At 35.4% G+C, this 22661-nt stretch overlaps 1 protein-coding gene across 4 annotated transcripts in view; it reads left to right on the forward strand.

Moving 5' to 3' along the window:
- USO1 (USO1 vesicle transport factor) overlaps positions 1–22661 on the forward strand; it is a 70928-nt gene that overhangs the window by 4358 nt on the left and 43909 nt on the right. For 2 of the 4 annotated variants that reach the window (XM_053655696.1, XM_037150189.2), the window contains exons 2-5: positions 10214–10300; positions 10375–10439; positions 15852–15925; positions 17723–17734. In XM_053655696.1, the coding sequence (XP_053511671.1) occupies positions 10214–10300; positions 10375–10439; positions 15852–15925; positions 17723–17734 (238 nt within the window). The remainder of the gene's footprint in view (positions 1–10213; positions 10301–10374; positions 10440–15851; positions 15926–17722; positions 17735–22661) is intronic. The other 2 variants (XM_053655697.1, XM_037150190.2) reach the window with 1 other exon arrangement.

Below are 22661 nucleotides of genomic sequence, written 5' to 3' on the forward strand. Positions count from 1 at the left end.
TAAATGATATAGTGTTTACGGTTTTCTGTAGCTTATCTTTTTCGTTGATTGATCTGTGTTAGAGAACTTTGCATGTTAAAACATGAAGCTACTTTATTAGAAATTATTTAAAATACCAGATTTTTTGTTCTTTTTGTTCATTATACTAACTGTCTTCTAATAGACTAAAAGCATCTTTATAAAGGTTTTATGGCTAATTCATCGTCTTTATCTCTCACAGTACTTTATACCTAGTTAGTATAATAGGAGTTTGTTGAAGAGCTATCTTTTTTTTCTTTTTTAATCTTCACCTGAGTATATGTTTATTGATTTTAGAGAGAGAAAGTTGGGTGGGGGGAGAGAAAAACATTGAGGTGAGAGAGAAACATCGATCTGTTGCCTCCCACATGCGCTGTAGCTGGGGATAGAACCCACAACCTAGGTATGTACCATGGCCAGGGGTTGAACCCACAACCTTTTGGTACAGGACAACACTCCAACTGAGCGACCCAGCCAGGGCTAGTTGAAGAACTGCTGTCTCTTGAGTTTACCTTGTTATCTTTTTCTGGTCCCTCTAAATAAAACTAACTCTGGATTAAATTTTACTCAAAAATACCTTTTTCTCTTTAAACCTGCTTTTTGTTCATACATAATATTCTGTTGCTTAGTGCAAGAGTCACAGACTCAAATTTTAACACTGCCATTTGGGTAACATCATTGTTCAGTGAAGTAGGTTGGATTAGAGAAGAGAGCAGAGGTCTGGGGTGAAACTAGAGCCTGCTTATCCTGACTTGAGAGTGTAGCTAGTGCTCAAAGCCAGCCAGTTGTTGCCTCCAGGAATGTAGGCCCAGAGATAAAATTTAACCACGTGATTAAGCACTCAAGCTGCTTGGCTTTGAATGCCATCTCACCATTGACTAGTTTTGTGAACTTGGACAAGTCACCCACTGTGACTGTTTCTCAGATCTAAAATGCAGATAGTAAAATAGTGTCTATCAAATAGGGTTCTTTTGAAGATTAATATAATTAAAAATATAACAAACTTCAGAACATAGCTGGCACATAATAAGTGCTGTATATTCCAGATTTTAATGATTCTTAGATGCACATTTGCATTTAAAGATCTCTAAAGTCAGGTTATATCTTGTCATTATAATTGGTGCTATTTCTTTGTTTTTGGTAATACATTAAAAATGGTGGATTTGCCCTGGCTGGTGTAGCTCAGTGGATTGCACGTGGGCCTGCAAACCAAACAACCATGGTTCGATTCCCAGTTAGGGCACATGCCTGGGTTACAGGCCAGTTCCCAACAGGGGACGCACGAGAGGCAATCATACATTGATATTTCTCTCCCTCTCTTTTCCCTTCCCCTCTAAAGATAAAAAAATAAAATCTTTAAAAAAAATGGTGGATCTTATAATTGATGGCTCCTTAAACTGTATGAAATACAGTGTGAGCTATTACTTATCAGGCTGCTTTTTTTTTTTTTTTTCAACAAAAGGTGGAAATCTTTATATGAAATCTTTAGGTTTTGAAATGTTGGCTTAAAAATTATTTTAAATACTGCATTACCATGTTCCCCTACTTACCAAAAATATCTTGCAGTCCCTGTGTAGTTTGCAGCAGGTACTCAGACCAGCATTGCTTTGCATGGGAAGCAGTGTAGGATGGTAGAAAAAATGTGGGCCTTGGAGTGATAGATCTGAAGACCAGTTAGAACCTGAATTGTGCCACCAAATAGGCAGTACGTTTTTTGGTTCATTGCTTATTTCTTTTTTAAAAAAATGTTTTGTTGTTATTTATGCTACTACAATTGTCCCATTTCCCCCCTTCGCCACCCTCCACCCGTCGTGTCTCCCTCATTGCTTATTTCTGAGCCTAATTTCATCTTCTGTAAAATTAGTTTATTAGTTTCGATACTGGGTTAGCTGCTGGAACTGAGGCCAGAAAACAGAGGTCTAACCAAGGCAAAAGTCAGGCTTTCTCCACTAAATGGCCAATTAGAAGGCTATCCCTAGGGTAGGGTAGTTCTGCTTTCAGGGGAGTCCAGGCACCTAGGTGCTGCTCTTTATGTTGTTCTGCCATCCCTAGGATGCTGCCCTTACATGAATTGTTAAAGATGCCTCATTGAACCAGATTCAGGCTCCAGGCTGAGGGAATGAGGAAGAGGAATGAAGAACAATTAGCTTCCTTCTAAGAACATGACCTGGAAGTCACTGGCTATGTGTAAGGAAAGTTTGGAAGGTAGTGTAGGGGACAGCTGTGTGCCAGCTAAAACACGTACGGTTCTAATCACTAAAAGGAAGAGAGAATGGAAAAACAGGCGCAATTGTACTACACTGAGCTGGTTTTTCAACTAAGGAATGAATGAAATAATGGTCTTGAGATCTACAATTTCTGAATGTAAGTTAAACATACTTGTGTGCTGCAAAATTTTTTTTCATTAAATACCAACTGAAAAATATAGATCTATGTTTGGCCTAAACACTAAGTCTCTGTAATGTTTGGAATATGTATAATATGTTTTTCTTACATTTGGCTTCAATTGTCTGTAAAAAGTAGCAGCATAGCACTTTATTATAGAGAGATCACTTACTCAGAAGTTTCAGCCATCAGGAATATTATCAGGAGGTAATAAGGCTTTCACATAGCAAAACAGAATTTGCCAACTTTATGTAATTCAATCTTGATTTCAAACCCAAGTAATTTTTCAAACCCAATGGTTGTAGCCATATTACTACCTTGCTTCATTGTCATATTTCTTAGTAACAAATCAGAATCTTCAAAATTTAAATAACCTGTCAGAAACATAAATGATGGACATGACAGCCACAACCTAATAGAAGAATGATATAAAAAAGTCATAAGAATCTTGGTAAAAATAAAATTCGTTAGTATTTGAGTATTTGTAGGTACCAGGTATTATTCAGAAACTTTTATATTCATCACTTCATTTAACGCTTAAAATATCCCTATATATGATATTGGCAAGGACTTAGGTTTAAATCTAGGAAAGCTTATAAAATTCAGTTCTTTGTTTAAGAAGAAAGAGAAGTTTATAATAACTTTTAGGTTACTATCAGATATCACTAAAATGAGAGACCATTTTGGTACCTGACAGAAAGTATCTGAAATAGCTCAGTCATGGTTCTGGATAAGTAAGTTGTATTCAATTTCAACTCTCATTGGTTTCCAGTATGGGTGACTGATTGGAGTTTAATTCTTTGAAGTCACTAGAGAAAAAATTTTGATGGAAACCCCCAGTTGGGAAGAATATGTACTTCCAATAACACCCAAGTTTAATAGGTAAAATACATATTTATATTTCTAAAAATAGTCTCAATACATACCCAAACTTGAGAATGAATGGATTTTATTTCTGTAAGTATAAATAGTATACTTTAAATCGTGATTAGTTTTAATATATTTAAGATACATTTTTTAAAAATCCTCACCCAAGTACATGCTTATGATTTGGGAAGGGAAAGAGAGAGAGAGGGGAGAGAAACATCCGTGTGAGAGAGAAACATCAGTCAGTCCCTGGTCGGGGCCAAACCCACAACCCAGGCATGTGTCCTGACCAGGAATCAAACCAATGAGCTTTCAGTTTGCAGGATGGCACTCCAACCAGCTAAGCCACACCGGCCAGGGAAGGGAAGGTACATTGTATAATTACCTTAAAGAAAAATTGTGATCAATCATCATTCCCAGAAACAACAGGCATTTAGAATTATTATAAAAGGAAATGATCGTATTTGCCTGTGCAAGCTCCTGTGGCCAGAGACCATAGCTCTATTTTGGGTAGCACAAGAGCAAAGATACATGTGTAGTCAATGTGTTTGAGTAATAACTGGATTATAATCTTAAAAATTTGTGCTTTATCCTATAAGCAACAAGGAGCCAATTGAAAATATTTTTATTATAGTAGTTTATTTTTATCAATGAAGAGCTGATTTTATATTGTTTTCATCAATGGAGTGAAAATAGCATCTTTGGGAGTGGGGGCAGGGGTGAAGTAGGGGTGAGCAATGGGGGAAAAGGCAGGACAACTGTAACCAAACAATACGTATTTTTAGAAGAAGATACTTTCAGACAAAATAATACAGAACCTGTAACACAGTAGTTCATTTTAGCTGCCCTGTAACAATTATACTTAAAACTAACACTGTCTCTACCTTTGACACTCTAATATTTTCATGGGTAGAAATAACTTGAATTTTAACTTCAAATGGGTTCTCAGTCCTATACTCTACCATGAAACTAAGCCCAAATAAAAAGGTTTTACAATAAATAAGTAAATAAATAAATAAATAAATTTACTCAGTCATGAAAATATCAGAGATTCTAATAAAACATTTCACTTTATTTCATTATTCCTGTTTTCTGCTTATAAGGGAATACTATTATTATTATAATTCAAACATTAGAAGTAATATAGAAAACAGACATTTCCAGCTACCCCCTAAAAGATAGTATGGTACACAGTCTTTTTTTTTTTTTTAAGAATTTATTTACTTATTTTTAGAGAGGGGGGAAGGGAGGGAAAAAGACAGAGAAAAACGTGTGTGGTTACCTCTCACGTGCCCCCCACCAAGGACCTGGCCTGCAACTCCGCATGTGTCCCCACCCGGAATCGAACCAGCAACCCTTTGATTCACAGGTCAGCACTCAATCCACTGAGCCACACCACCCAGGGCAGTATGATGCACAATCTTAATTTTTTTCAATATATATTCTAATGGGTTGTTATTAATACAGTTTTAAACCGAGCTTATGTTAAGCATAGTATTTATAGTTTCCTTTTTTCAGTGAGTATATCTTGAACATCTTTTCTTGTTAGTGTATATGGATCTACTTCATTAAACTCAATTAGCTGTATAGTGTACAGGGTGGGACAAAAGCAGATTTACTGTTGTGAGTACGTGAAAAAGTTTATTCTTGTATTATTTACTAATTATTGTATTTTTTAATAAAAACAATTGTATACCTACTTTTGCCCCATCTTGTATGTGTGCCATGTGTTAGTTCACTGCTCTCTGATAGATAGATTAACCTTCAGATCTTTTAATTAAATAAACATTAGAAATTTCTTGCTCACAGTTCTGGAGGCTGGAATTCTGAGGTCAAGGTGCCGGCAGTCGAGTTAGGACCTTCTTCCATATAGCAGACTTATATCCTTTCAGGGTAGAAGGCAGATTTCCTTTTTAGCTATTAAAAATGTTGCTACAAAAAATACTCTTGTATATAATATGATGTAGTTGTGGGCATATTTTTAAAGGATAAATTCCCAGAAGTAGGAATGCCCAGCTAAATGGGTATGAACATTTTAAGCTGTAATAGTTTTGTCAAATTGCCACTTTTTTAGGTTACCTTCCTTCTGAGAGAATATAAGCAAGTTCACTAATTTCTGTTTTTGTCCTGGGTAGTTCTGTTATAAAATTTGTGAAGGTATTTAATTAATTTACTTATTAATTAAACGATTTTATTTATTTATTTTTAGAGGGAGGGGAAGGAAGAGAGAGAAACACTGATGTGCAAGAGAAACATTGATCAGTTGGTTGCCTCTCACACACCCGTAACGAGGTACCTGGCCTGCAACCCAGGCATGTGCCCTGATTGGGATTCCAGCTGGCGGCCTTTCAGTTCATAGGCCAGTGTTCAACCCACTGAACCACACCAGCCAGGGCAATTATAAAAATTTTATTGAAATGTATAGAAATGTACACATGTCATATGTGTAAACCTTAACCTGAAATTACCCAGGTAAACGTCACCCAGATCAAGGAACAGAAGAACATTGCTAGCACCGTTGAAGTCCTGGTTGTGCTTCATTCAGTCACTGCCAGCCCCCATGAGTGATCACTGTCCTTACTTCTAATAGCATAGATTACTTTTGCCTGATTTTTATTTTATAAAAATGGAATCATTTGATATGTGCTACTATTATTTTAATTTTAATTTTGTGAGTCCGTTAGATAAAAATAACCTCATTGCTATTTTATTTATCTTCATAATAACTGAGATTACCATCTTTGTGTATATTTCAAAGTGTTTTTTTTTTAAATTAACAGTGCTACCCTGGCTGTGCAGCTCAGTCTGTTAGAGCATCTTCCTGATCCAGGGGTGTCCAAACTTTTGGCGTCTCTGCCACATTGGAAGAAGAGTTGTCTTGGGCCACACATTAAATACATTGTGACACATAATCACAAGAAAAAATTCATAATGTTTTCAGTAAATTTATGACTTTGTGTGGCTGCATTCACAGCCATTCTGGGCTGCATGCAGCCCATAAGTTGGACACCCCAGTGTGAGTACACAAAGTTTGCAGGTCCGATCCCTGGTCAGGGCACATACAAGAATTAACCAATGAATGCATGAATAAGGGGAACAACTAATTAATGGTTATCTCTCTCTCCCACCCTTGCTCTCTCAAAGCAATAACAAAATTTTTAAATTTATTTAAGAAAAATTTTTCAATATAAAACTCAGGCCTGTGAACCAAAGGATCACAGTTCAATTCCCAGTCAGGGCACATGCCTGGGTTGCAGGCCAGTTCCCAGCAGGCGATGCACCAGAGGCAACCATACATTGACATTTCTCTTCTTCTCTCCTTCCCTTCCCCTCTAAACATAAATAAATAAAATCTTTAAAAAAATAAAACACAATTGAAAAAAAGTTTTCATATAAAACTAACAATGTTGAAATGTTAGTTTTCAAAAGAAATGACTGACAATAAAAACAAACCAAACCCTGCCCTGGCCAGTGTGGCTCAGTTGCTTGGGTGTTGTCCTGCAAACCAAGAACTCTCTGGTTTGATTCCTTTTCAGTGCATATGGCCTGAGTTGCAGGTTCAGTCCCTGGTCAGGGCACTTACAGAAGGCAACCAATCCGCTATAAACTACCTAGAAAAAAAATTAAAAGTGTACGACACCCAAGTAGAGGAAATTATAATCATGCTTATTAGGAGAACTATTTTGGCCTAAGAAATTTTTTAACCTGGGTAACAAGGTTTATGTATGCAAAAGATAACTATGTAGTTTTTAATAGTTTTTTATGATAGTTTTTTATGGTAGTTTTTTAATGATAAAAAATTATACTAGGAAAATTATCAACCAGTTATTTCATAAAGAGAAAGTTGTATTATTTCCAACTTGGAAAGTCACTATAATTATTATGAAAGTAAATACAATTTAAGATAAGAATAATCTCTAAATAAAAGCAGTTAGAATGAATAAAATAAAGTTAAGCTTGGTCATCATACTGTATCTGCTGTATGAAGAAATGCAAATCAGCACAGTAAAGAGTTAGAAATCCTGCAGTGCAGAAACCTATCTAATTTTGTATAATCTTGTGTTTCCCACTGCTTCTGTGGTCATAGAAAATCTATTAATATCTTCTGGGACACTAAAAGTCTGCAGAACATAATTTGGAAAACACTATTAATTCGGATACATTCAGTGCAAAAACTTGAGTGATATGCCAAAATCTAATTTATAGAATCTTAGGAAGAACTGTCATTAAAGAATGAATAATAACCTCTAATAAAATAGTAACTGAGTGTTAGCACTACAAAGGACCTGAGTGTGGTGGTTTTAAAAACTTATTTCTCAAATGTTTTCCAAGTATTTTCAGCCAGTCTGTGGCTTTTCATTCTCTTGACAGTATCTTTTTAAGAGCAGAAGTGATAAAGTTCAATTTATTATGTTTTTCTTTCATGGATTGTTTTCTCAATATATACCTGAGAAATAATTGTCTAACTAAAGGTCACAAAGATTTTCTCCTCTGCTTGCTTCTAGAAGTTTTATAATTTTAAGTTTCCAAATTTTCTGAATTTTAATTTATTGATTGTTTTTGAAATCTTCTTTGTTGTATTTTTTCCATTACCATTTATCCCCTACACCCATCTTCCACCTCCACCAACCACCACCCCCTAACCTCCACCACCAGAGCTGTCAGTCTGCTCTCTATGAGTCTGCCTGCATTTTGCGTGTTAATTCAGTTTGTTCATAGGTTCCACATATGAGTGAAATCATATGGTATTTGTCCTTCTCTGACTGGCTTATTTCACTTAGCGTAATGTTCTCCAGGTCCATCCATGCTGTTGAAAAGGGTAAAAGTATCTCCTTTTTTACAGCCAAGTAGCATTCCATTGTGTAAATGTCCCATAGTTTTATCCACTCATCTACTGATGGACACTTGGGTTGCTTCCATATTTTGGCAGTTGTAAATAATGCTGCAGTGAACATAGGGGTGCTTATGTTCTTTCGAGTAAGTATTTCCAGTTTCTTTGGATATATTCCCAGAAGTGTGTATGCTGGGTGAAGAGGCAGATCCATTTTTAATTTTTTGAGGTATCTCCAATACTACTTTCCACAGTGGCTGTACCAGTCTGCATTCCCACCAACAGTGCAAATGGGATCCCCTTTCTCCACAACCTTGCCAGCACTTGTTTGTTGATTCATTGATGATAGCCATTCTGACAAGTGTGAGGTGATACCTCATCGTGGTTTTAATTTGCATTTCTCTGATGATGAGCAACATTGGGCATCTTTTCATGTGTCTATTGGCTATCTGTATATTCTTTTTAGAGAAGCGTTTATTCAGGCCCTTTGCCCATTTTTAATTAGATTATTAATTCTTTTGGTGTTAAGTTTTATAAGTTCTTTATAAACCTTGGTTATTACTCTCTTAGCAGATGTATTGGCAAACATGTTCTCCCATTCAGTGACTTGTCATTTTATTTTATTTATTTATTTTTAAATATTTTATTTATTTTTAGAGAGAGGGGGAGGGAAGGTGAAAGGGTGGGAGAGAAACATCAATGCATGGTTGCCTCTCAGGTGTCCCCTGCTGGGAACTGGCCTGCAACCCAGGCATGTGCCCTGACTGGGAATCGAACCACAATCCTCTGGTTTGCAGGCCTGCACTCAATCCACTGAGCTACACCAGCCAGGGCATTATTTTAATATTTCCTTTGCTGTGCAAACACCTTTTAGTGTGATATAGTTCCATTTGTTTGTTTTTTCTTTTGTTTAGTTGCCTGAGGAGATATATCAGAAAAACTTGATATGAGCAATGTCCAAGATGTTACTACCTACCTATGTTTTCTTCTAGGATTTTTATTGTTTTGTGTTTAACATTTAAGTCTTTAATCCATTTTGAGTTTATTTTTGTGTGTGGTGTAAGAAGGTGGTCTAGTTTCATTTTTCTGCACATATCTGTCTACTTTTCCCAACATCAATTATTGAATAAACTACCTTTAGCCCATTGTATGTTTGCTTCCTCTGTCAGATATTAATTGACTATAAAGATGTGGGTTTATTTCTAGGCTGTCTATTCTGTTCCATTGATCTATGTGTCTGTCTCCAATTTTTGTTAATGAAAATTGACATACATAGTTTGATATTTTTGCTTCAGTAGGGTCACAATTTACATATAGTTTTACAACTTGCTTTTTTTCCCACCATTTATTAAATCAGTATTTTTGTGTCTGTTCAGTTAATTCTTTTGAGTAGCTGCATAGTATTCCACCAAAGAATGTACCCCAGTTTACTTTTGCTTTTGCTGAACAGTTAAGTTCTTTTCAGGTTTTTCCTATTGTAAATAATGCTCAAGGTTTATTTTAAAATTTAATTTTAACTTTAATTCTTATAAGTTTATTGTAAAGCTTTTATAATAGATTTTATAATTATAATAGAAACATTATTTTATAGTAGAAATTTATTGTAAAGCTTTTATTAATAGAAATTTATTGTAAAGCTTCTATAATAGAAGTTTTCCTTCCTTGTAGATTATAAAGCACACTCAAAACCAAAAAAATTTTTATATATAGCTCTGATTTGTTCAAATGTAGGGCGAATTTATGATGTAAACAATTACTGTTTACAAGTTTTTAAAAATAACTTTCTATCTTCTACCATAACCCTAATGGGTTATGGTCTCCTTTTTGTTCAAAGTATGTTTAGAGAACTCTGGTTCTACTAATGGTTTCTCAATTTATGTGACATTTTATTTGACTTCTCTTCCACCAATTTTATTTTTCAAGTCTTTGTGGAAAATGTTTGTTTTCCATAATGAGATTATAATACTACCCAGTTATTTAGATTTATGTAAGGTCATTTTCATGACATTCCATTTGTTGATTTTTTTTAATGTGGTGTTACAAATTTGGGGGAAACTTCATGTTTCTTTTTTTCTCCTGTTCTGTTAATGCTATTTCATTTTTCCATGACAGATTCAAAAGCTTTGTGACAGAGTAGCTTCATCTACTTTACTCGATGATCGAAGAAATGCTGTGCGTGCTCTCAAATCATTATCTAAGGTCTGTAACATATTATTAGTTATTAAGTTTATTAAGTTGGATATTAGTTTCTTTAACATTTTTCTTTTGTGCAGAAATATCGCTTGGAAGTGGGTAGTCAAGCTATGGAACATCTCACCCGTGTATTACAAACAGATCGGTAAGTCTCTTTAATGATTTTTCTCCCTAATTTTTCTTGAAATTTTAGTTAGTTTGTTTTAGAGTCTCTAGTCAGGGAATGATAGACATATTACGGCTATTCATTTTTACTTTTAGTTGTCATTTCAATAAATATATATTGGTGTACACCACTGTGCTAAGTATTAGGACAATCTCAACCCTCAGGGGCTGAAAACTTTTCATTATATAAAAATGGAATGAAGTATCTGCTGATTAAAAGATTAAGATCTTGTGTTCAAATGGGTAAATGGATGTTTTGATATTCATTTAAATATACTATGATGTACTATTCTATAATGTATACATGATATGATATATTAGTTATCCAGACTTGGGTTTTTTTGAGAAATAAACTGTACTAATAGAAGTGTTAAATCTAAACAGAAAGATCACTCGACCTATTTTTAGCTCCTTCAATTTCTTTTTAAGAGATTATATCTGCATTTTTGGTTTTAATTAATAATTAATTATGGATAACTTTAAAATTTTACCTCTACTTAAGTGTATCTTATAAGCTTTAGCTACTTAGTGGACATTTTTACCACATCAAAATCTGTCATAAGATCTCAGATTCAAAATGTTCAAAAGTTAATTTATCTTTGGTTGCCCTTCTTCTAATTGCTTTCCTTCCAACCCCTGCATCCCCTTCAACTTACTTTTGACCCAGGTTCACCCCAGTTGATAGCACCTCTGATTCAAGGAAGAAACTGGGAACTTGTGCTGAACTGATTCATCATCTTATCCCATTATACCCATCAAGACCAAAAAACAGCTGGAATCCATGAATTTCTTTTAATTTTCTTTGTTGGTCTTAGTTCTGTCTCTCAATATCAGTCACTTAAATAATTTTCATAGCTTCCTTATTGGTTATCTTTTGCTGCATAGCAAATTACCTCAAAACTTAGTGACTCAAAATAGTATCTCACAATTTCTGTGGATCAGGAATTAAGAAGTGGCTTAGGTAGGTGATTGATTCTGGCTCAGGGTCTCTCATGAGGTTTCAGTCAAGTTGACAGCTAGGAATGTAGTCATCTGAAGGCTTGACTGGGACTGGAAGGTATAATTGCAGAGTGGCCCATTCACATTACTATTCGCCTCAGTACGGCACCATGTCTCTCTGTAGGGTTGCTTGGGCATCCTCACAATGTGGCAGTTGGATTCTCCAAGAGCGAGGGATCTTAGAGAGAACTAAAGGAAAGCCACAATGCCTGTTGGGACTAGTTTCGAAAGTCAGATCACATCAGTCCCACCGCATTGTATCAATATTTGTCCGAAAAAAGTTAATGAATACAGCCGATATTTACGAGGAGGAGAATTGGTTTCCATCTTTTGAAAGGAGGTATATCAAAGAGTTTTTGGAAATAGTTTAAAACCACCACCAACCTTCAAACTGTATTCTTTGCCTCTGATCTCTTTGATCTTGCACTCATTCTATATATTGCAAGAATTACGTCTAAAATGTTAATCTATCATTCACCTATTTAATGCATTTCACTAGCTCATTGCAATGTGAAGTCCAAGTTTCTCAAAGCAAAGCACACGCCTGCCTTTCTGTCTAACTCAGGGGTGTCAAACTCATTTTTAATCGGGGACTACATCAGCCTTGTGGTTGCCTTCAAAGGGCCAAATGTAATTTTAGGACTGTGTAAATGTAACTACTCCTTAACAGTTAAGCAAGAGCTCAGTGCTGTCACCGGGTAGAAACAAGGTGGATGGCTAGATTTGGCCCACTGGCCTTGTGTTTGCCACCTGTGGTCTGTCCTAATAGCGTCTTTTTCAATTAATTGTATGTCAGCAATGTGTAGCTGATACCATTTAGAACCCTTTCTTCACAGAAAGTGTAACCCGTATTGGTTACCCTTTCAAAGCCAGCTAATTCTAATGCATTTGAATAAATGCATTGGATGTGTCAGGACTGTCTGTGTTATTAAGACCAAAGTGAGTAACTGGCAGGCAGAATAATGCCCTGCCTCCAAGATGTTCACATCATAATCACCACAGCCTATGAATGTTACCCTAGATGGCAAAAGGAACTTTGCATATGTGATTAAATTAAAGACTTGGATAAGGGGATATTGTGCTGCATATCCAGGTAGGCCCAGTGTATGTAGTCACAATCAATGCTCCTTAAAAGTGGAAAAGGAGTGCAAAAGAGGAGGTCAGAATGAGGTGATGTGAGATGATATCCACCTGATTTTACTGGCTTGAAGATGACGGAAGCCAACTTGTACAGCTGCAAAAGGCAAGGAAGTGGGTTTTCCCCTGGAGCCTACAGAAAGGAAGGCAGCCCTGCTGAGAACTTGAGTTTAGTCCAGTGAGACCCATTTCAGACTTCTGACTTCTGTAACTGTAAGATGACATATTTGTATGGTTTGTGCCACAAAGTTTGTGGTAATTTGTTATAGCATCAAAACTAATACATTAAGTTAGTTATCTTTTAAACAATATTCTAAGTTAGAGAAAATGGATCCTATGTCAAAAAAACTTTAGTGTGATGATTATACATGCATATAATCTTTTTTTATTCCCTATATTTTTATTCCATGTATCATGTTTTCACTTGAGTCTTATAAAGTTAGTAACGAAATTACTTTCTCAATATGAAAAATAGAATGCTACCTCTTACATAAAGTAGCATTTATTGTCATTTTTAGTGCACAGCAGAAAATAAATGTGCAGATACTTTTGATATAAAGGTTAAGGGATACATTTTTAAAAACATTTATTTCACATTTATTGTGTGCAAGGCACTGTGCTTAGAAATAGGTATACCACACAGTGTTGTGCATGTATGTGTAACTTGACACTAATTGTGTCAAGTTAAAAGTGGTGCCAGAGAGCTTTGTTTCCTTTCTTGGCATGACTTAAAACTACAGCCGTGGCTTCCCTACAGGCACCTTGAGAAGAGCTGTGTATTCTCCTAAATCCCATATTCGCGGCTTGAACATTGTCTAATTCTCATTCATGTTTCCAAAGCACTACATCTCAATCGTTTTTTTTAATCGAGATATAATTTATATGCATAAAGTCCACCTTTTCTAAATGTACATATCAGTGGGTTTAGTATTTTCACAGATTTGTGCAACTATCATTACTATCTAATTCCAGATTGTTTACATCACTTCAGAAGAAATCAGTTCTCCATTAGCTGTCATTCTCTATTCCTTCATCCCCACCAGTGCCTGGCAACTACTAATCTACTTTCTGTCTGTATAGATTTGAGTATCTTGGACATTTTATGTAGATGGATTCATACAATATGTGACTTTTCTGTTGGGTTTCTTTCACTTCATGTAATATATCAAGATTTATCCATGTTGTAACATATTAGTATTTCACTTTTTTAAATAATTTTTAAAAGATTTTATTATTTTTTTTAGATAAAGGGGAAGGTAAGGAGAAAGAGAGGAAGAGAAACATCAATGTGCAGGCGCCTTTCACCCGCCCCCTTCTGGGGACCTGGTCTGCAACACAGGGATGTGCCTGATGCTCATACATGATCAGTTTGTTGGTTTCTGCACAAATGACAGCTAGGATTTTTATAGGGATATGTGAATCTGTAAATTAAGACAGAGGATATTACCATCTTAACAATATTATACCTCTCTATCCATGAACACAATGTCTTCACTTATTTGACTTTTGGGTTTTTTATATTGACCATGCACCTTCAACTTTGCTGAATTTATTTACTAGTTCAAATAGTTTTTTACTAGATTCTATAGGATTTTCTATGTACAAGAATGTCATCTGTGATTAGGTGTAGTTTTACTTCTTACTTTCCAATCCGCGTGCCTTTTATTTTATTTTCTTGTCAAATCACTCTAGAACCTAGAACCTACAGTTCGTGGTCAGGTAGAGGTGGTTAGAGGGGATATCTCTGTCTTGATCTTGATCTTACGGGTAAAACATTCAGTTTCTCACTGTTGCATTTTCATAGATTCCCTTTGTCATTTCAAAGAAGTGCCCTTCTATTCCTAGTTTCTCAAAAGGTTTTTTAAAAGAAGTCCCTCAAAATTTCTCAAAAACAAAATGATAGATGATAATAATTTTAAAATCCACTTACATTTACATCCTCTCATTATGACCTCCTTTGTCCCTCATCGGTGCTTTCATCCACCACTGCTCACCACTTCATATTCGCTGAATCTTTATGACTGGGGTCTGATTCTTGCTTTTCACTCCAAATGCCATCATCATCCATCTTGCTTTCAACATTTGTGTTTATCAGTGACTATAAAATATTATACTTCTTGTTATAAACAGTACGTATTTACCATAAGATTTTTTATAGTTTAGAAAATAAAGTATGGAGCAGGGAAACAAACTCTAGTAATCCAAATAGAGATAACACTATTATGTTTATATAAACACTATGTGTATATGTCACAAAGCATATATGTAAACATAACACATCTATAACATTTCCTAGGTTGAACTAATTTTACTGGTTTTAAAGTAGATTTATTTTACAAATTTTTTCAATATATAAAGACAGATAAATGTACAGATTTTGCTAAATGGGATCATTATGTACATTAATTTTTATATTCAGCATTTTTCTACTGGCATTAAGCCAAGGATATTTTCATTAAACATTCTTTGAAATATATTTTTTATTGTTGCTTTATGTATGAATTAACTATACTATTTTTGTTGGTATTGGACATTTAGCTTGCTTCTACTTTTTCACTATTACAAATAAACTTTTACCTACACCACTGCTGATACCATCTGTGATGGCCTGAGGGTAGTGGCCATCAACATTGCAGCCCATAATGCGGGCAGTCCCAGGATCTCTTTAATGGTTCCAGAGAGTTCTCTAGCTAAGATTGGTGCTGCGTCTTTGGAGCAGTGACAATCTGTCTCATCAAAAGTTATTTCCACTGCGTGTAATGTTTTTTTGCTTCTTTTTCTCTCGTGGTGGTTCTTTGAGGGCTTTGATCATCAAGGCACAGACAGAAGGCACTACCTCAGTCTGGGCCTATCTGTCCTGTATGGTCAGTTTCACTGTAATCCTCAGATGCTTCTAATGACCAGTGCTTTGGCAATGTCAATGTCATCACAAGTCTTGTTTGGAGACAGGTCCAGGGGGCCAGTCTTGGGGCCCTGGGCAGACATGGCACCGACTTACCCGGCTGGTGCACCTCAGGTATATGACTTTGATCTTGGGGCCAAACTCCAGCACTATGGTGGAGGCAGCTGGTGTTGGAAGACTTGGGATTCGGGACCACCAAAGAAAGTTGCCTCTTCACCTCCTCTGAGCCAAAAGCAGGATAAATTTTAGAAATGAAATTAATGTTTTGTAAAATTTTGCTAAACAACTGACTAAAAATGGTCATAACAGTCTATACTCTAACAATGTATAAATGTAATAATTTCTTTTTTCCAGATCAGATTCTGAAATAATAGGTTATGCTTTGGACACACTATATAATATAATATCTAACGATGAAGAAGAAGTAGGTAAGTTTCTTTTACTGTGTTTTTTGTATATAAAGTTAACTGGACTGTACTAATTTTGCTGGTTTTAAAAGTTGAGTTTATTTTACAAATTCATTTATGTGTTTTTCTTTTTTTTTTTAATTTTTTTAATCAATAAAGGAAAGATATATGCTTAGTTCCAGAAAAGTATCTTTAAAATGATTGCCTCGTATGTCATTTGGAAATAGAATTAGGTTCTTCTCTCTTAAAAAATACCTGTCGGAGTATTTGGTTTTAGGTAAGCAATATGAATATTAGTAATCTCTGGATTTAAGTAATCATTTTTGGCTATTGATTGAAAATCAAACATTTTTATTTATATGTTATCTGGTGAGTAGTATGGAGAGTTTTTCCATAATAAATACATAAACTTTTACCATAGGACTCATGTTAATTTATAAAGAACAACAATTTGTTAAATTTAGAAAGTTTTTTTATGTTGAATCTGTTTGCTGTGACATGATATGTGTGAATCAATACATTTCTTTGTACCTCCTTTCATGTTTCAAGTTACTTGCATACTAAAAATGAGGTATTATTTCATTTATTTGATTGTAAGTGTGTGAAACACTTGACTGGAAGTGTATGTACAGTTCGTTTATGTACTGGAAGAAAACATACGCATTGAATAGCATTTCACAGTGATGTTGAAGAGTGCTTTCCTCATAGCAGATTGGCTGTTGCCATAGGATGTAGTGGGTTTTTCATTATTCTAGGCAGTCAGGATGATGGACATATGCATGCATTTAGTAAGTCTAATTTACATTGAAATTATAAGATCTTTTAAAATTCTGAGTTAATGAGTCAGAATGAAATGTAGATGATACTACGTTTGTAGTGTTTTATTTTTTAATAAAAGTAGAGCAGAAATATGTGGAAATATTAACTTCACAGAATATCAGTATTGGGAGCATTTGAAACTGGATTGTGTTGAGTAGTCACAATTTCTTAGACTTAAAATTTATTTTTCTTAAATTTTATTTCTCTGTGAGATCTAGCTTACATTTAACTTTATTCATTTCTCAGGGATGAAAAATCTTTAGTAAATATAATTTGGTACCCATGGAAAATGAATCTGTCAGTCAGTACACACAAGAAAATACTTTAAGGAAAAAGATACTTATTTTTCTCGTTATTTCTCTAAGAAAATTAGGTGTAACACTTTGTTATAATATGTTAAGATTTTGCTGTTTCATATTAGAAATTTATCTCTTTCTAGTTAGTCTATAGCAGATGACTTTTGTTTTAAAAAATCATGTAGCACCAATAATCTTTAGGTGGTTTCCTTTGTCATAAATTTATAATAGTCATGTTCAGAATCCAATTTTTTGTTTCTCTTATGTATTTGAGCTCCTTATTTGTAATTTAATATCCAAAAAAGGATCCTTTGTCTAAAACAAGATAAACAGTTCGGTAGAGAAACAGTACTAGAATCACTTATTTGAGGGAAGATTAAAAATGGGAACTTAATTTTTTATCAAAAAGTACTTCTTACCTGACATAATGAACTTCCTTTGAGTTATTTACCTTGGAGATATTTTATAACCCTTTAATTTATTGAAAAAATCTGCCTTATCATCCTGAATATATAGTATATGCTATATGTCTTTTGCTCTTGAGTAAAATGAATGTGAGTTTCTTCTGTCAAAAGATTATATTGCTTATTTGACATTTTAAGTTTTTATTTATTTTATTGTTAATTCTACATAAACTATTTTCATCATCACCCACATTTACATGTTTATTTATTTATTTATTTATTTTTGTCTACTTTTTCAGATGATATTGAAGGTAAAATATTGTATTTACATGTGCATGATGCTTTTAGGCATAAATTCTGGTAATGTAAAAGGACACTGTCAAGTGATACTTCTGGCTGGTAGATTGAGATTTGTTTCACTATGTAAGAGTTCCTTAATTAAAAAGGAATATCTGATAATTGTAGAACAATCTATTTGACTTTTCATGTGCTTTCTAGAAAAATTTGAAATAATTTATTTAAAAATAAAATAGTATTTGAATATGTATACATACATCTGTATGCATATGAATTTTACCCATATACAATAAGAACTGGAAAGTATTTCAGTTCAGAGAATACTTAAATGTTGATATTGTCCCTTTAAAATAATGCATGTACAATAACATCTGGTTACTAACATTTTTAATAATAATTCATAGAACTCACCAATATCGTATGTCTTTTTTTTGGTAGTCTGTTTCAAGTTCCATTTACTTTTAACATTCATATTTCTTTAACTCATAATTTAAGTTACTAAGTTTTATTTTACTTTGTTTTACTACTTTTTCTGAGATCCTCAACTTTTTTAAATAAGGAAGGGAAGTCCTGGCTGGGTGGCTCACCATCTCATACACCAAAAGGTTGCAGGTTCCATCCCTGAGGAGGGCACATACCTAGGTTGTCGTCCGATTCCCCGTTGGGGTGCATACGGGAGGCAACTGATGGGTGTTTCTCACAGCACTCCCCCCACCCCCCAGCAGACTCAATAAACATATCCTCAGGTGAGGATTTAAAAATAATGAAAAAATAAAATAAGGAAGGGAATATCCTTACCTACAGACGGTTTCAAATGGTACACAACAGAGTTGCCTACACCTAACAAAAACTAACAAACTAACTTATTAAGGTGTGTAGTATGACCTTTTGTGACGTTTGAATCCCTTGTTTGAAAACAGAGAATACCTAAGCACTATGCCATGACTCTTGTGACAGTAAGCTGTTCCCTGGTGGCTAGCACAGATCAGCAGTTATTATTTCTGCCACTGTTTCATCATACTTGTGTGGAATAATAAAACTTACAATGCTTTTATGTCCATTATTTTATTTGATCTTCATAGCAATCTTGAGGTATGTGGTATTTTTCTGTTTTCTAAAAATGGAAGCCCAGAGACCTGTAACTTATATACTGTCATCTAGTAAGTAGGATAATGGTATTGTGGGGGTACATTCTTTTTTTCCTTTTCTTTATATTTCATTGATTTCAGATTAATAAATTATAGCCATTTTCCTAACTAGATTCTTTATTAAAATTTATAATTTACACAAAGATTTTATACAGAATGCTAACATTTAAAAATATAGGTGTACTTGTTTAACTAATTGACCATAGTACAAAATAAGATAATATTCCCTTACTCTGAGTTAGGACAACTTTTAAAAAAAATATATTTAATTGATTATGCTATTACAGTTGTCCCATTTCCCCCCTTCATTCCCCTCCACCCTGCATACCCCCTCCCACCCACATTCCCCCCCTTTAGTTCATATCCATGTGTCACAAGTTCTTTAGCTTCTACATTTCTCATACTACTCTTGCTCTCCCCATGTCTATGCTACTTATTCTCTGTACCTTCTCCCCCCTTCTCCTCCTCCCACTCCCCTGTTGCTAACCTTCCATGTGAGCTTCATTTCTATTGTTCTGCTCCTGTTTTAAGTGCTTAGTTTGCTTTTGTTTTAGGTGTGGCTGTTAATAACTGTGAGTTTGCTGTCCTGTCACTGTTTGTATTTTTTATCTTCTTTTTCTTAGATAAGTCCTTTTAACATTTCATATAGCAAGGGCTCGGTCATGATGAATTCCTTGAACTTGACCTTATCTGAGAAGCACTTTATCTGTCCTTCCATTCTAAATGAAAGCTTTGCTGGTTACAGCAATCTTGGATGTAGGTCTTTGCCTTTCATGACTTGCAATACTTCTTTCCAGCCCCTTCTTGCCTGTAAGGTCTCTTTTGAGAAATCCCCCGACAGTCTGATGGGAACTCCTTTGTAGGTGACTGTCCCCTTATCTCTTGCTGCTTCTAGGATTCTCTCCTTCATTTTAATCTTGGCTAATGTAATGATGATGTGCCTTGGTGTGTTCCTTCTTGGGTCCAACTTCTTTGGGACTCTCTGAGCTTCCTGACTTCCTGGAAGTCTATTTCCTTTGCCAGGTTGAGAAAGTTCTCCTTTATTATTTGTTCAAATAAGTTCACTTGTTGCTCTTTCTGTTCCTCTTATGGTACCCCTATAATTCGGATGTTGGAACGTTTAAAGATGTTCAGAGGTTCTTAAGCTTCTCCTCATTTTTTTTGAATTCTTGTTTCTTCATTCTTTTCTGTTTGGTTTCTTTCTTCCTTCTGGTCCACTGCATTGATTTGAGTCTCAGTTTTCTTCCCATCACTATTGGTTCCCTGTGCATTTTCCTTCATTTCACTTAGCATAGTCTTCATTTTTTCATCTAATTTGCGACCAAATCAACCAATTCTGTGAACATCCTGATCACCAGCGCTTTGAACTATGTGCATCTGGTAGGTTGACTATCTGTTCTCGCTGAGTTGTATTTGTTCTGGAGCTTTGATCTGTTCTTTATTTGGGTCTTTTTTTTTTGTCTTGAGGTACTTGTTACGTATGGGGGCAGAGCCTTAGGTGTTCACCAGGGTGGGGCAACCCTGGGTTGTGATGCTGTATATGGGGGCGGGGTTGGAGAGGGAACAATGGCACTTGCTCTGCTCTCTGTCGAATCTCAGTCCCCTCCACCACTTTCCCCAAGCAAACTGGGACTTTCTGGTGCTGATTCCCATGTGGGTGGGTTTTTGTATGTTCTAGGACCCTGTGGGTCTCTCCAACAAACTCTCTTGTGAGGCTGGGAGTTTTTCCCGGCACCTCAACGCCCACAGATGTTTTCAGTGGGTGTTTTGAGGCTTTTTTTCCCCGGCGCTGGGACCCTGGGTTGTGTGGTCTGTCTTGCCCCCCAATTTCGCCTGGTTTACCTGCACACAAATGTGGGAACGCCTGGTCAGCGGCCTTGCACGCAGTGCCTCACTTCACATTCACCACCTCGCTAGGTCTGCCCATTGCCACCCCGCACCTGGTGTCTGCCAGCCACCACCTGCACGTCCAGGGTCCACCTGCTGCTGTGTTGCGCACTCGAGGGACCTTTTGAGCCGGGTGCTATCACTTTTTGTGCCACAACCCCTCTCCATCAAGCTGCCCAACTTTGCCCCACTTACCAGTCTGGATGAATGTGTCCATTTTACCTCCTTGGTTGTCAGACATCCATACAGTTCAATTTTCTGTCAGTTCTGGTTGTTATTTTGTTTCTAAATTATTGTTTTTCTTATTTTGGTTGTGGGAGGAGGCACAGTGTATCTACCTACACCTCCATCTTGGCCGGAAGTCCAGGACAACTTTTATTAGAATACCTCTTTCTATAAAATAGTTTTATCCTCCATAATAGGAGTTAGGAATCTGATATGGAGTGGAGTTCCAAAAAGAAAGTCCACAAATGTTTTTGAATATTGCTTATACCTGAAAATACAGTGGTAAATACACTAGAAGAATAAATATATATACACATTTAGTTAAAAGCCAATCATATAAATAGATTTGAAATGTTTTCAGAGCTATATGAGGACTTTTAAAAAAGCAGTCATTAATTCTTTATACCTGTCTTAGGTTCGTTTTCACTATAGTAACAATAGGCCATTTAGTTCATGTTTTATTTTTTCATTATCTTACAATAGTCACTTCGACAGATTATAACAAATATAGCATATAGTATGTAAAACATAGGATGCAAAAATAGACTTAGCTCTAGAAGTTTTTAAATAAGCATATTATGCGTTGGCTGATGTAGCTCAATCAGTGGATTGAGCGCAAGCCTGTAAACCAAAGGGTCTCTGGTTCAATTCCCAGTTAGAGCACATGCCTAGGTTTCAGGCCATTTCCCCAGTAGGGGGTGCAGGAGAGGCAACCACACATTGATGTTTCTCTCCCTCTCTTCTGCCTCCCTTTCTCTCTCTCTAAAAATAAATAAATAGTCTTTAAAAAATAAAAACAAATAAAATTAAATAAATATATTGTTTAGTTGTCTCATATCTTTGGTTACATGTAAAAGAGATATAATTCTTCATGGGTCTAGTTTTAGTTTATAACTTTTAGATATAATTAATGTAGTAGTTTATAGTAGTTTTAGCTTACTGTACTGCTACACCAAACTAGCTAGTTGCTTAGCTAATTTTTGTGGGCCTCTAAAGTTCTGAAGTGCTATTTTATACTTAAAGGAAGGAGAGTTTATCTCACTAACAGCATTTTTTTTTTTTAAAGAATAAAGTTTTTGTTTACTGTCCGAGAAAGGGGAGGGGCATGGTGTGGAGCGATACACCAGCATTGAGGGGTAGGGGCTTTGGGCTTTTATTGGATTACAATTGGATTTTAAAAAGGGTAGAGGGTTGCCATCGTGTGGTCCCTGGCTGCATGAGGGACTACATGAGTCCCACCAAACATGAACTGTTAGTTTGTCACTAACAGTGTTTTAAAACTGACAACATTAAACCAGAAGGAACTGTAGATCCTTGGAACAGGATCATATTTAAAAGTTTCCTTATACTTAAATGTTTGTAACCTTGCTCTCCTCCTTCTAGGCCCTATTCAATCACAGATATGCTTTTGTTGGTGTAGATTACATTTTTCTAGAATTTTATATAAATGAAATTATACAGTATATATTCTCTTAGCTTTGGATTGCTTTGCTTTTCTTGTCATCTGCTGTTTTTTTTCCATTTCTAAATTATATGAATATTAAAATCTCACATTTGAAAAAGAACTGTTCGAGGGATAATAAATAGGTTTGATCTTGATTGCCAGCTTCATTGGTTTATAGTCACTGCCTGGAACAATATGTGGAAAACAAAACTGATGTGCAGCAGATGCTGTGATCAG

Source organism: Artibeus jamaicensis, unplaced genomic scaffold (genome assembly GCF_021234435.1).
Source record: "Artibeus jamaicensis isolate MK-2021 breed Jamaican fruit bat unplaced genomic scaffold, CSHL_Jam_final scaffold_1031, whole genome shotgun sequence".
In the NCBI taxonomy this organism is placed as follows: domain Eukaryota; kingdom Metazoa; phylum Chordata; class Mammalia; order Chiroptera; family Phyllostomidae; genus Artibeus; species Artibeus jamaicensis.